At 40.2% G+C, this 16,102-nt stretch overlaps 1 protein-coding gene across 6 annotated transcripts in view; it reads left to right on the forward strand.

Moving 5' to 3' along the window:
- Positions 1-16,102, forward strand: part of LOC122553709 — a 117,131-nt gene that overhangs the window by 21,059 nt on the left and 79,970 nt on the right. For 3 of the 6 annotated variants that reach the window (XM_043697935.1, XM_043697947.1, XM_043697968.1), the window contains one exon: positions 6,713-6,812. The exons of 1 other annotated variant lie outside the window; for it this stretch is intronic. In XM_043697935.1, coding sequence (XP_043553870.1) covers positions 6,713-6,812 — 100 coding nt within the window. Of the gene's footprint in view, positions 1-3,350; positions 3,515-6,712; positions 6,813-14,153; positions 14,443-16,102 lie in introns of those variants that run through there. 2 more of the 6 variants (XM_043697958.1, XM_043697974.1) reach the window with 2 other exon arrangements.

Raw genomic sequence — 16,102 nt, forward strand, 5'->3', positions numbered from 1 at the left:
CTGTTCCCTGGATGCTGCCTGACCTGCTGCGCTTTTCCAGCAACACATTTTCAGCTTTGCTGTTAACCAGCCATGATATTACCAACCCTCATCTGGGTTCCCTCTCCAATCACACACGACCTCTGTTATTGAGAAGACCAGTCAGTCTTGAAACCGATGTAGCTAAATATGGGAGAGGCTATAAGCAGCAGGACTGTGATGCTGAAGATCTGGATAATTGCTGCCAGAAGTTTAATCACTTCATAAGGTGTGTAAAGGCAAGTGTCTTATCACTCACAACTAATAATCACCACTGTCTCATCATCCTAGTCTTCTCTTGAATAGCACTTCTCTGACTGACACATCTTATAGGGGACACATTCATTTTTCTCCAGCTGCCCCCTCCAGCCCTCATTTCAGCAGACACTCCACATTGACCCTCATTCAATTGCCTGCACAGTTATCCTTCACAGAGACCTCCTCAAAACTGCTCATTCCAACCTCAACACACATTCTACTATTCACAGTTGTAACTCTCTGCTCCCTTTCATCATAGGAAAAGTGAGCACAGAAATCCAGAGATTGAGAATTAAACTGGATTCTCTCTCACATTTTTTTCTCTCTCTCCCCCTTCTTCCCTCTCTCTCTTCCCCCCCCCACCCCCATTGTCTTTCTGTCTCTCCCTCCTGTCCCCTGCACATTCTCTTGTCTCATTCTCTATGAGGAATTGCACACACTTTCATTCCCTCGCACATTCTCTGTTTCTCACATTCCCTCACCCATTCTCTCTCTTTCACATTCCCTCGTTAATTCTTGCTCTGTCATATTCACTCCCACATTCTCTTTTCATATTCACCCACACATTGTCTCTCTTGCTCCCTTTCCCTGACACGTTCTCTCTCTCATTCCCATTCCCTTACATGACCTTTTTTCTCTCTCTCTCATAGTCATTGATTGTCTACAACACTTAAGATCTTGGGGTGGTGGGAGCATGAAATTTTGTTTGACTCGCAGGAACTTGCAAACTTCATAAGGACTTAAGAAATAAAAGCGGGAGTAGGCCATTCTGCCTCTCTCAAGCTTGTGTCATCATTATTCGCTTTGGGCTGGAGAGGCCCGGTGCTAGAAGGACTCTTTTCCAACCTAGTTTACTGCATCAGGTGCTCCTGATGTGGTCTTCTCTACATGGGCCAACTCGGCCTCCCAGTCGCTGCCCATTCCCCTAACCACTCCCTTTCTGACATGATCATTCTTGGCCCCCTCCCATTGCCAAAACAAATCACAGCTCCTATTGGAAGAACAACACCTTATCTTCTGCCTGGGAACCCTACAGCCTGGAGGACTCAACATTGAGTTCTCCAATGTCAAATAACCTCCCTTCCCAGCCCTCCCCTCCCTGCTACTGCTCCCAACCAGATTCATTCCTCCCATTGACCAATCAGGTTTCATCTTCTACCTATTTTCACATATCCCCACTTCACTACCTTGCCCCCGCCTACCCCTTTACCTGCAACTGCCCCCACACCCATCCCCAGTCCTGAAGAAAGGTTACACCCGAAACGTTAACTTCTCTACCTCCTGAAGCTGCCTGGCTTGTTGTGTTCTTCCAGCTTCCTGTCTATCTCTCAAACTTGTCATAGGGATCAAATCCTTGATATTTCAGATCTATCTACCATTTTATTAATTTTGGTTATTTTGGGTCTACAACTCTCTGGGATAGAGAATTCCTGATATCTACTACTGTCTTAGACAATAAATTCCCTCATGTCTCAGTTTTAAATTAATGTCCCTTTATTCTGTAACTACGTCCCCTCATTCAAGATTTCCCCATCTACTCTGGCAAGAATCTTGTATATTTCAACAGATCACGCCTCATTCTTCTAAACTCTCACGAATAAAAGTTTAACCTATTTAACTATGCTCAAGTCAACCTCTTCATGTCGGGAATTAGATTATTGAGTCTCTTTCCAACTGCCTCTGATGCCAGTATGTCCAGTCTGTAAAAATAACAGGTCCAAAACTGTACGCAATACTCCAGGTGCAACCTCACTAGCATGCTGTACTGTTGTAACAAGTCTACTCTATTTTTAAACTCCTTAGTAGTAAAGGCCAACATTCCATGCACCTTCTTAATTACTTGCTGTAACTTCATCAATCCTTAATCCACCATTCTGTAAAATGTGTTCTCTGACCTGAATCCATCTGTAATGATATTCCCCATTTTGGGATTACTTCTCTACTGTTATTCAAGCAATATTTGTTCCTAAACACTCTTGTTAGAGATAGGCTTCCTTTCTCCCAGTAAATTGGTCGATAATAACCAGACAATATAGAATCCCTACAGTGTGAGAACGGGCCCTTCGGCCCAACAAGTCCACACTGACCCTCTAGAGAGTAACCCACACAGACCCATTCTCCTTACCCTATGTTTACCCCTGAATAATGCACTTAACCTACGCCTCCCTGACACAATGGGCAATTTAGCATGGCCAATTCACCTAACCTGCACATCTTTGGATTGTGGGAGGAAACCAGAGCACCCAGAGGAAACCCACGCAGACACGGGGAGAATGTGCAAACTCCACACATACAGTTACCTGAGGGTGGAATCAAACCTGGGTCCCTGGTGCCATGAGGCAGCCGTGCTAACCACTGAGCTGTTTGCTCCTGACTTGGTAGGAGAACCCCTTTGAAAACAGTTTCTAACTGTCCCCATTGCCTGTTTGGATTGAGCTGATGTAACCTGCAAATATTGACTGATCTTCCTGAGTTACGTTGGGCAGATTCCCAGGTATTGCTGAAAGTATTTTGCTGTGAGTCTGCCCAGCACCAGCATCTGTCCATCCTCTCTGGGATGGCCCCCCTCCTCTGCTGTTCATTTCTATGGTATAGATTGTGAGATGATGCTGAGTACAGTGTGGTGCTACCATCCTTTCCTCTCGTTCCCAGATGTCATCAGCACTTTTTACAAATCCTTGTTCTTCCCACCGCATTTCACATCCTCTTCCATACCCCTCTGTAAATGTACCATGTGTATTTCCTCCAGACTAATTGCTGCTGCTTCAACCTGACTGCTTTTATCGTTATGTCATCTGCCCATCGATTACCTAATTGAATGGTGTCTGTTCCCTTCTGATGGACTTTCACCTTTCTCACTGCTGTCTCTATTGGTCATCTAACAGCTTGTCAAATTCCTGAATTATTCTCTCATTCTGTGTCTGCCCTCCTCCTCCGGTGATGTACCCCTTCAATTCTATGTTACTATGTAATCATGTGAAATTCCGAAAGCTTACCTGCTGCTTATATAAATGTTCATCTATTGTCACATTATGTTCTAATCATGCATTTAACATTTCAATTTGTTTTCAAAGGTCCTTTTTCTTCTCTCCAACACACCTGAAGATATGAGATGATATTGTCTACCTACAGATTGCCTCAGTAACATTGTCAAACAGAAATTCCTGTTAATTCTTATTTACTATGCTTTAAGCACATGAATGCTTTAACTATTAAGTGAAATAAACTTTTAAAAATCCTTTAGCTCGCTTTTTCTTAAACTCACAACAAAGTGCATTAACAGTTTTTACCTTCTCTTGAGACTTTGAAACGTCCTTACAATATCTTCACCAACAATGCTATGTGATCCCCAGCATTAACATCTTTAGACATGTTCATCCTTTTGCATTTAGTCCTTTGGACATTTCACAATTCCAGATTCCAGAATAAGAGATTTTCCTGTTCACAAATAGCTGTCTGTGGGTCGCAGTGCAATCATTTCCCATCTGTAAGACTACATGCAATTTCCTGTGATGAGGAAGTGTCATCTGTGTCTCAACGACTGACAAATTCAGACTCATGCACACACACATGCAAACCTGCTCACCCCAACCACATACATACATATATATATATATATATATATATACACACACACACAAACTCACCTCCCAACTGCTCCCACACATATGCACACACACACATCTCCCCCAACCACATACATATGCAACTCCCCCCACACACAAAAAAGCCTCCCAACTCTCTTCCCTCGCACCCCCCACACAGATCTACACATGTACGCACATACAGGCAAAAGCCCGCACCCCCCACAACCACATACACGCGCACAAACAAACACCCTGCCCAGACATACCACTTGAACACGATCACATCCAGCAGTGGAGCAACTGCTTATCCTAAGTTATTATAAAGAATATGAAGCAAGCGCACCAAATTTTGATAAGTACGCTAATGGTGAAATCCAGTTTTCTAATTTGTGGCCTTTGTACGGGGTAGTGAGCTGTCTGTATATACATCCTTAGTGCTGTTAAAGTGGGAGTTCCATGATTTTGAATCAACAACATTGAGAGAATGGTTACTATTTCCAAGTCAGAGTGGTGTGTGACTTGGAGGGGACCTTGCAATATGTGAACATCCACTTTCTGTCTGCAAAGAACAGGGCCCTGTGTATTAATATGTGATAAGGCCAGCTTTCACTGAGAAGCACAAAATGGCCAACAGCTGCTGGTCATTGAGTCGTAAAAGACTATTGCTGACAACAACATTTTCCTAGGTCAACTAAAGCCATAAGTAATGAAACTAACATTTGCAGATAACAACATTTGAACAATAGAACAGTTGTAGTTAGTGCATACATTTGAGAACATTCTGTAAGCCATAGATAAAACAATGGCAACGTTTGACGTTGTAATTAACAATATTTAACATTTGATACTACTCTGTAAACCATAGATAAAATAATTCTAGAGATCACATTATTAATTGTTTAATCAATAATTATAGAACCAAATAAGTTCATAAAAAGATTCAAATCAGATCACAAATGGTTAATGACAACCATAAATGTTTCTTTCTCTCTCTCTCTCTCTCTCTCTCGCTCGTTCGCTCGCTTTAGATATTGGAATTTTATTTGCAATGTGCTAAGCCACATCTGTGTGTAAGAACTGATCAAAAGTCAATACTCTTGTTTTACCTGTAATGAAAATTTTCTAATTAACTATTAGTCCTGGCAAAATTATTCAGACAGAAAACATTCTGAAAAGTTTCAAAAACATAAACGTTTAACTGTGATTGAGCCACGAGCCTGTTCATCTATGAGAGTCATGGAGATGTAGTGCACGGAAACAGACTCTTCAGTCCAACTCCTCCATGTAGATCAGATATCCTAATCTAATTTAATCCCATTTGCCAGCATTTGTCCCATATCCTCGGTGTAAAAAAGTTGCCCCTTCAGTCCCTTTTCTATCTTTCCCCTCTCACCCTAAACCTATGCCCTCTCGTTCTGGACCCTTCCACCCCAGGGAAAAGACTTATCCATGCCCCTCATGATTTTATAAATCCCTAAGGTCACCCCTCAGCCTCTGACACTCCCGGGAAAACAAACCCAGCCTATTCAGCCCCTCCCTGTAGCTTAAACCCTCAAACGCTGGTAACATCCTTGAAATCTTTTCTGAACCCTTTCACAACATCCTTCAGCCAATCACACAGTGACAGCTTGGCTTTGCTGACCAATAGCGAATGGGCGTTGGAGGCCGGGATGGGGGTCGCGGTGCGTGGTGTGGTGTATGGTGTACGTCTGCCTTCTAACTTTAAAATATATACAGAGACCTTTTCAAACCTGTCGATTATTATTATTATTCTATGTTTGATTTTCTGTATTTGATTATTTGGTATTTGGTTCTGTTCTGATTTTTTTTTCAGTTCTTTGGTCTGATCTGGTTCTGTTCTGTTTCTTTTTGTGCCTTTATGATTTTTTTTGTTCTAAGCTTACTATTGTAACTTGGACTCTCATTGAAAGGTATGAGACTTACCATAGTTCCTAGTACACAGTTGTGTACAACACTGCAAGCCTAACTGATGACCTTGAATTGGTTGTTAGTGTAATGCTAGGTATGTAGACCGGACATCACAAAGATCAGCAGATAGTATCAAACAGTATGTCTCCATGGCTATTCGCTGTAGGTGGGGTACTGATTCATTTCAAACAGCCTGTGTCCAACATTCAGTGTGACTGATTGGACAACATTGCTAAATAAGCTTGAGTACAAACAATTACATTATTGAATTTCAATGAATACAAGATAAAAAGCTTCAGTAAAATGTTAAAAATCACACAACACCAGGTTATAGTCCAACAGGTTTAATTGGAAGCTAGTTTTGGAGTGCCTCTCCTTCATCAGGTGGAGCGGCACTCTGAAAGCTAGTGCTTCCAATTAAACCTGTTGGACTATAACCTGGTGTGATGTGATATTTAACTTTGTACACCCCAGTCCAAAACGGGCATCTCCAATCAATAAAATGCATTGTTTTCAGCTTTGAGTGAAGTTGGCTCATCAGAGTAAATAATAAATGGGGGCGGCATGGTGGCTCAGCAGTCAGCACTGCTGCCTCACAGTGACAGGGACCCGGCTTCTATTCCTGCCTCAGGTGACTGTCTGTGTAGAGCTTGCACATTCTCCCCATGTGCACATGGATTTCCTCTGGGTGCTCTGGTTTCCTCCTACGGTTCAAACATGCAGGTCAGGTCAATTGGCCATGCTAAATTGCCCATAGTGTTAGGTACATTAGTCAGGGGTAAATATAAGGTCGGGGAATGGGTGTGGGTGGGTTACTCTTCGGAGGGTCTTGTTGGGCCGAACGCCCTGTTTCCATACAGTAGGGAATCTAATCTAGTCTAATATGCCAATGTAACTTTGTTGAATTTATATTTGCACAGTGCCAAACCAATCAGCAGAGCTCTGGACCTTGGAGCTGACATAGTCATAACTGGCAGATGCATCGACAGTGGCATTGCTCTGGGACCTCTTATTCATTATGTAAGGCACTCTTTACATTATTATGGTTCCTAGCTTTTCACTGATCATGTATTATCTTGTATTAACATCCGAGATCATGGATTTCTCAATTGTAATAGGGATGAATTGACAGGACATTTAAAAAAATTGGGTAGCATTTTGAGAGGGCATTTTGTACCATTTTAAAATTAACCATTAATTAATTAAACATTCAACCTTACTGATATAAAAATAGCAATCTAGTATATTGATAATTGAAGTGCTGCTAACCCAGCAGGTCAATAACCTGAATTGGGATGATATTTGCTACATTGTATTGTCTTTGAAATTGGTATTTCTGTTAAATGAGTGGTTGATATAATGAGAAGGGGAAGCATACTATGATATAAGAAAATCACACTAACATAGGAAAAGTTTTAATATTTTAATTTTCTTATAGAGTCATACAATGCAGCAAAAAGACACTTTGGCCCATCAAGCTTGCTCATTCAAATAATTAATAACTAAATATTTAATCATTAACTGGTAAATTATTAATTTAACCAATAAATTTCCTACCTAAATAAACATCCAGCTTCAGCCATGCTTTCTGTCGAATGTTTTAGGTCAGTTTCATGATGTACTTCCATACCACATCACCTCTGATTAAGAAAGATTCAAACCCCACAATAATGACATAAGCACAAGATTCATGTTGTTGCTTCTGTGCAGTGTTGAGGAAGTGATAAGCTGTCAGGGTTGCTAACTTTTGAGCTAGACATTAAAGCAAAGCAGTTTTTCTCTCTAGAACATCTCATGACATTGTTTGAAAACAGCGGAGGAGTTGTCCCCAGTATATTGGCAATTTATTTAATCCATTAACTGACATCACAAACAAAATAGGATGTTTGGTCTTCACCTTGTTGTTTGTAGGACATTACTATATGCAAATTTACCTGCATTACAGCAGTGACTGCATTTTGATAAAGCTTTGACAAAGGGTCAGTTAGACTTGAAACATCAGCTCTTTTCTCTCCTTACAGATGCTGCCAGACCTGCTGAGATTTTCCAGCATTTTCTCTTTTGGTTTCAGATTCCAGCATCCGCAGTAATTTGATTAGATTAGATTAGATTACTTACAGTGTGGAAACAGGCCCTTCGGCCCAACAAGTCCACACCGACCTGCCGAAGCGCAACCCACCCATACCCCTACATTTACCCCTTACCTAACACTACGGGCAATTACCCCTTACCTAACACTACGGGCAATTCACCCAGGTTGGAATTAAACCCGGGTTCCTAGTGCAGTAAGGCTGCGGTACTGACCACCAAGCCAGATGCCAAATGATTTCTGGTCTGATAGTTAATTTTATTCAACTAACATCGTAGTCATTCACTGAAACATTGCCACATGAAATTGCGGAATCTCTTTAAGTGCAAAACTAGCACGGTTGAGAAGGGGTGTGGCTATAGTTCATTTGGACTTTCAGAAAGCTTTCAATAATGTCCGACATAAGGGATTAACATGTAAAATTAAAGTGCATGGGATTGGGGTAATATACGGGCATGGATTGAGAACTGGTTGGCAAACAGGAAGTGAAGAATAGGAATTCATGATTACTTTGCTGAATGGAACAGTGACTAGTGGGGTACCTCAAAGATCAGTCCTTGGACCACAGCTGCTACTGTATATATTGATTTGAATGAGGGAACTAAATATCTCCAATTTTCCAAATGACACAAAGGTGTAAGAGTGAACTGTGAGGAGGAAATGGAGATGTTGCTGTGGGATTTGGAGAAGCTGAGTGAGTGGGTAAATAGATGGCAGATGAAGTATAACATGGATAACTATGAAGTTATCCACTTTGGTAGCAAAAATGGGAAAGCAAATTATTATCAGAATGATGATAGATTGGGTAAAGGGGAGTTACATCGTGACCTGAGTGTCCTTGTGCACTAGTCACTGAAAGTAAACATGCAGGTACAGTTGGCAGCAAAGAAGGCAAATGGTATGTTGGGTTTCATAGTAAAGGAATTCAAGTGCAGGAGCTGCGGTATCTCGTTGCAGTTATATAGGGCTTTGGTGATCCCACACCTGGAGTAGTGTGTGCAGTTTTGGTCTCCCTATTTAAAGAAGGATGATCTGGTTTTGGAGGAAGTTAGGCAGGGTATATGCAGAAAGGATGTCCTTGTTGATCAGGGAGTCCAGACTAGGGTTTATAGTCTAAGCATACAGGAGAGGCCATAGGTTGAGTTATAGAGATCTACACCATAGGTTAAGGTCCTTTGGCCCATTGCACCCATGCTGGGGAAAAACAATCATCGAACTATTCTAAGCCCATTTTCCAGCATGTGGTTCATTGCTTTGCATGCTTTGGCATTGCAAGTGCATATTGAAATGCTTTTTAAATGTTATAAGGATTTTTACCTCTACCTCCCTTACAGGCAGTCCGTATTTCAGATTCCCACGACTCTTTGGGTGAAAATAGGATTTCCTCATATATTCCCTAAAACTCCAGCCCCTTATCTTAAATCTATGCCCCCCACCCCAGTCATTGATCCCTCCATCAAGAAGAAATGTTTCTTACCCTCTGCCCTGTCTTTGCCCTCATAATTTTGAATATCTCAATCATGTCCTCTCTCGATTACTTACTCAAAGTAAAACAACCCCAAGATTGTTAATTTCTCTTCATAACTGAAACTGTCCAGCCCAGAAGACAACCTGGTAAATTTCCTCAGCATCCTGTCCTGTGCATTCCGCCTTTTATCGGGATTCCAGAACTGCAATTCCAATACTCTCGTTATGGCTTAAACAGCAACAGTTCCAGCATAACATCACTGCTCTTAAACTCAATGCCTATAATTACAAATGTGGGACAATACAACGATCATTGAACAAACTAAATAGAGAACAGCCAGAGAATTTCTACAGGCGTGGCACTTATCCACGGACTCCATCAACAAGCACTTTGACCTAGACCCAATCTATCGGCCACTACAATGAACAATCGAACCAGCAACTGGAAGCAGCAGAAATGGAACCAAATAAATTCCCGAAGACACAGTATAGCAGCACTTCACAGGAGGCTCCAAAGCACTGAAGATGTCTCCTAGACAGGGGACAAAACATCTGTAAATCAACTTCCCACTTTGGCAAACATACTCACAACCACGGCAACCGGCCCCAAGCTCCAAATCTTTACGCAAATGCAAGTGTGTAACATATGCCGCCTTACCTACTTTATCCACCTCTTTGTCCTGATATCTCAAGGATTGAGATGAGGAGACATTTCTTTACCCAGAAACTGGTAAGCCTATGGAATTCTCTGCAACAGGAAGCAGTTGCGGTCAAAATACTAAATGTTTCCAAGAAGGTGTTGGACATTGTACTTATTGCTAAAAAAATCAAAGGCCGTGAGGAGAAAGCTGGAACTGGGTATTGAGTTGGATGATCAGACATGGTGATATTGAAAGATAGAGCAGGCTCACACAGCTGAGTGACCTATTGCTGCTATTTTTCTATGTTTCTACAAAATAAGGTTTCAATCTATTGCCTAACACCATCACTTTACAGTAATCCAAATACAGAGAAATTACCCATGTAATTATTATCAAATCTTTAAGTTTGACATAACTGATTCTCTGCAATTTTTGTATTATGTGTAGCCATCTTACATGACCACTCATACAAAAATCAGAGCTTAGACTTTCTTAGCTAGGAATCATCTGCAGAATTCTCACCAAAGACTGCTACCCGGATTTTGCCTAAACTAAACTTTTCTCTTGAAGTACCTTATTTCCTCATCTGCTTTGAAAAAATAACCTCCTGTCTAGAAGACAGAATATAGATGTTTCTAACTCCAGTCAATTCTCTTACAAACTACTTGAAAAATTGTCAGTCTCTAAGTTTACAAATGCAAGTCAATTCTTGATATTTAAACTGAAAACAAATTAATGGCTTTCAATGTTTATTCTACCTGTTGTAAGCCCGCAAGTATAAATAATTATCCACTAACATTCAAGGGTTTCTGATCATAGTGAATAGCAGAACAGGCTTGAAGGACTGAATGACCTCCTCCTGCTCCTAGTTTCCGCGTGTCTATGTAGGCCTGATCTTCAATAAGATTGTAGCTGATCTACCTCAATTCCTGTTCTGTGCCAACTCCTCAGCCCTCAACTCCCTGTTATTTCAAAAATCTATCTACCTTCTCTAAATATTTCCAGTAATTCTGCAGGCTGGGGAATTCCAGCCATTCACTAGCCTCTGGAAGAAGAAATTTCTTTGCATCTCAGTTTTAAATAATCTTCTCAACATCTATCCTCCTAAGCCCACTTAGAATCTTGGGTGTTTCAATAAGGTCACTCTTCATTTCTCTAAACTTTGACAAATAGAGGCCCTAATCTGTTTAGCTGTCCTTGATAAGTCAATTCCTTCATCCTAGGAATCAGCATAGTGAGTCTTTTTGAACTGCTAATAATGCCAGTTTATCTTTCTTTAAAGAGGCTGAAAATGTGTTGCAGGAAAAGCGCAGCAGGTCAGGCAGCATCCAAGGAGCAGGAGAATCGACGTTTTGGGCATGAGCCCTCCTTCAGGAATCTTTCTTTAAATACAGGGAGCAAAACTGTGTACAGTACTCCAAACACCCTGTACCCAGACTTCCCTATTTTTTAACTCCAACCTTCTTGCAATAAAGGCCTAAAAGTTGCATTTCCCTTTGCAATTGCTTGCTCCACTTTCATGCTACAATGTTGTGTTTCAAGCACAAGAACACCAAGATCCCTCTGTACGGCACTCGTTTTAGTCTCTTTTCACTTAAATAATAGGCTGCCTTTGGTTCTCCCCACGAAAGTGCATGCCCTCTCACTTTCCGACATTAAACTCCATCTGCCAAGATTTTGCCCACTCACTCAACCTGTCCATATCCCCTTGATGAATCCTTATGCCTCTTCACATGTTCTCCAACCTATTTTTGTATCATCAGTAAATTTAGATACAATACATTTTGCCCCCTCCTCCTTCATTAATAGAACTTGTTGTATTTGTTGCTGAAGAATTATTTCTTCTGACCCTCCACTTATATCTTTCTAACCTGAGAAGTACTAATTAATTTCTTTGTGTTAACCAATCTCAGTCTGTGCTCTTACGTTACCCTAATACTATGAGTTTTTATCTTGTTTGATAATCTTTTATGTGATTCCTTATTGGAAATAGTTTCCTACATTCTGTTGCCCTCCCTTCTTGAATAGGGGTTAGCAATTTCCCAATCCTCCCAATCCAAACACTCCTAGAATCCTGCAACTTTTAAAAATATTTTGACCCATTCCTTCACTGACTCTGTGGTTATATTCTTTAAAACTCTTGGATGCAGGCCATTGGGTCTTCATGACTTGTCAGCTTTTCGTACCATTAGTTTGTCAAATACTTTGACCCCTCTCAGCTGCATCCTCCAAGATTCCCATAATTCTTTAGCTGCTTTCTTTTTATGTACCCATCTAAGCTCTTGCTGCTTTATTTTATATTTCTTGCCAAATTACTTTCATTATCAATTTTCTCTATTTTTTTCTTAGTTTTTTAGTCATTTGCTGCTTCCTAAAATAAGTTCCAATCCTTTGGCCTACCAGTAGTTTTCATTGCTTTGAATGCTTTTAATCAATGCACTCGTTGATTGCCTCTGTTAACCATTAGGATGCCAGACTTGTAGTTTCCTTTTTTCTTGCTCTTTCCTTTCATGAATAGAGGAATCACATTTGCTATTTCCCAATTGGATGGAAACTTCCCAGGGAATTTTACAAAATTAAAACCAATGCATCTACTATCTTAGCAGCAGTTCTTTTAAGAACTTAAGTTGAAATCTACCTGGGCCTGGGACTTGTTAGTTTTTGAGTATAATAATTTTCTCAATTACCTTTTCCTGGGATTATATTTGTTTAAAGTTTCTCCCTCCCTTTCACCTCCTGATTTGGAATTATTCATTTCTGGGATGCTATCTGTATCTACATCAATGACACAAAATATCTGTTTAAATCATCTGCCCTTTTCTTATTTGCTATGATTTGTTCCGTATTCTTAGTCTCTAGAGGACCAGCTTATTTATTTTTTTCCTCTTTAAATGCCAGTGGAAGCTCATTCTGTCTGTTTTTATAGTTTCAACTAGCTTTCTCTCATACTCCTTTTTGTTTAAGCATTTTTTTGTTGCTGCCCAATCATCTGGCCTAGTACTTTGCAAAAGTATATGCTTATTCTTTCAATTTGATGCTGTTACTACAAAATGCAATGGACAGTTCTGCCTCTACTTCCCTCTCAGGTAGTGATTCCCAGGCCTGCACCAACCTGATAAAACAAAACTCCTCAAAATGATTACATTAAAATGTTTGTGCCCTAGTTATTAACTTTTTTGCTGAGAGAAGTAGGTCCTTACTATCCTGTCTGCTCAGGCTTCTCATACTTTTCTACAGCTCAATTAAATCTTACCTCTGCTTCCTCTATTCCACGGTAAACAACAAAGTGTCCAATCTTATTTCATGGCTTAAAATTTTCCAATCTTTACATTATTCTTATAAATATCTTCTGTATTCTTGCCAGTGTCATTACATTCTTTCTATAAATAATGTGGTAAACAGAACTTCACACAATTCTGTAGCTGAGAATAACTAGTGTTTTATTGAGTTCCAGCATAACCTCCCTGCCGTTACTTGGCAGGTTGGTCTTGGCCAATATTTATCCCCTAACCTTAGGTAAAAGTTTATTAAAAAGGATATCTGGTCATTATCAAATTGGTGTTCTAGGACCTTGCTGTGCAAAATTGACTGCTGTGTTTCCAACATTACAACAGTTCAAAACATATTTAATTAGTTGTAAAGTGCTTTGAGACATCTTGAACTGTGAAATGCATGATATAAGGGCTACGGGGAGAATGCGGGTAAGTGGAGTTGAAATGCCCATCAGCCATGATTGAATGGCGGAGTGGACTCGATGGGCCGAATGGCCTTACTTCCACTCCTATGTCCTATGGTCTTATGGTCTTATAAATGTAAGTTTTTTTCTTTGAGTGTTGGTTTTGATTAGTGGGCTGACATTTACTTGCACAAAGATCAATATGGTTCTATGTTCATCTTGTTCTGGATTTGCTCCTTTCCTCCACAAACTTTCCTTTTTAACCTTTTATAACAACTGAAGCAGTCTCAATTCCTAGTCTGGCTCTCGTTCTATCGGTTAGTGTAACCTGCATAAATCCAGGGAACATTTCCCTTAATTTATAGGCAGCTGAAACGTGTAATTTGGACCAGTAGAGATTGTTGACAGCATACAAATCTTGCCAGTGAAATGCAATCAAAAACAGAGATTGTAGGAAAGAAAGAAGTTGAATCTATGCTTTCACTCAGCCCATACAGGAAGCTTTGGCATTCGGGATAGAGCAACAGATCAAAGGAATAGGAGACTTCAAGGAAGCTGGAGCTTTGGGGCATCAGCTATAAACACCAGTATTGCTTCCTGCTGACAATCTATTTGACTTGTGCCAAGAAATGAACAGAATGTGTGGCTTTCATAATAGTATACTTAATTACTGTTCTGTCCTTTTTCTGATCATTGGTTACTAATTGCCATCTACTGTAACTGAGATTTCTGGAAATAAATTATGCCAGCACTTGTTTAGATTTACTGTCTGAAGCATTTTTCATATTCTGATTCTAAGAGCCATCAACCACGTGAGAATTTTAATGAAGGACCAGTTTTTGTGGTGTGCTTTAACTTTGTGCTTAAAATTGATCAGCATTCACAAGACATGGGGAAACTTTCCAAAAAGTTGTAAACATAATGCTAAAAAGTCTCAACTAATGTTCTTCATTGATTGTCTATTTGCATCAAATCTGTAATACCAGCTTCCTGGTATTTTTCACATTTCTGGACAACTAACTGAGAGGAATATTCTGCAGAATCTCACTTTGACATGCTCTGATTCTTTAGGGCGGTTGAGAACGCAAGACCTCTCGGGCGTAACCTGATGCCTTTAATCTTTTAGAACCCTAGTACTGGTTTCTTTCAATATTTTGTGTTTAATTTAATAGTCGAGAAGAGACAATGAAATTTAAACATTGCTCTGATTTCTGAAGGTTGAGCTTTCAAGGTTACAAAGTGAAGAAACCTATTTTGAATCTTTTATGGAGGAAATTTGAAGATCTTCCCAATAGAGAACCAAAAGAGTGATTTTATTGTTGTTTAGCCTGTTCGATAAAACACTTATAGAATCGGAGGCCTAAATGTAGAAATCCCCTGCATACAATTCTGTACCTGCTGCTGGAACACCATAGTTTCATGTTACAGAAAAAGTTTTTTTAACATTAAGTTGCAGTTTACAAAAACAGACACATCTTGTTTGCTTTTAGTTCCTACCTTTGACCATTTTATGTATTGAATTGAGTTTGAAATGTAAGCTCTACATCTTTATGTTATGGTTTGCTGTAAGGTTGTTCTACACACACGTTGACCAGATATCTTTCCATCAGTTGCCTCTGTTTTAAAAGCTTTGTAGGTGGCAATGTCCCTACATTTTTCCACATATTTGGGGTTCATTGATCTTGTATTTATATATATAGGGCAGGGTTTTCCTCTCCTTGGTGTGCTGGAGCACAGAGAACCATTTAAGTGCAGGAAAAAATTAGAATGTCGTAGCAGTGGTAGTAAGGGAAACGTATAAAGTGGGAGTAGATACAGCTCTGGGCAGATAGGAAGTTGTGTTCTAAAGGTTGTGTTGCCTTCCTTGTGTCAGGGTTAAGGACATTTTCTCAGGGAAACTTGGAATGGGAGAGAAGGGATCCAGTTGTTGTCATTCTTATTGGTAGTAACAACTTTGATAAGACTGAAAAGAAGATCCTACTGAAAGATTTTGAACAGTTAGGAGCTAAACTCAAAGGAGAACCTCCAACATAATGATCTCAGGATTTCGATCTAATCCACAAACATACTGGTACAGAGTAAATGAAGTCTAGGAGTTAAATGTGTTGCTTAAAGTTTGGTGTAGTAGGAATGAGTTTCAGTTCATGCAGCACTAACACTAGCACTAGGATCGAAGGGAACAGTTCCAAATGGATGAGCTTCACTTGAACTATGCTGGGACTAGTGCCCTGGCGAATCCAATAACTAGGCTGTAGAGAACCTTTAACGAGGTAAAAACAATGACTGCAAATGCTGGAAACCAGATTCTGGATCAGTGGTGCTGGAAGAGCACAGCAATTCAGGCAGCATCCGAGGACAGGCAAAATCGACGTTTCGGGCAAAAGCCCTTCATCAGGAATAAAGGCAGATAGCCTGAAGCGTGGAGAGATAAGCTAGA

This window comes from Chiloscyllium plagiosum, chromosome 1, assembly GCF_004010195.1.
Source record: "Chiloscyllium plagiosum isolate BGI_BamShark_2017 chromosome 1, ASM401019v2, whole genome shotgun sequence".
Classification (NCBI taxonomy): domain Eukaryota; kingdom Metazoa; phylum Chordata; class Chondrichthyes; order Orectolobiformes; family Hemiscylliidae; genus Chiloscyllium; species Chiloscyllium plagiosum.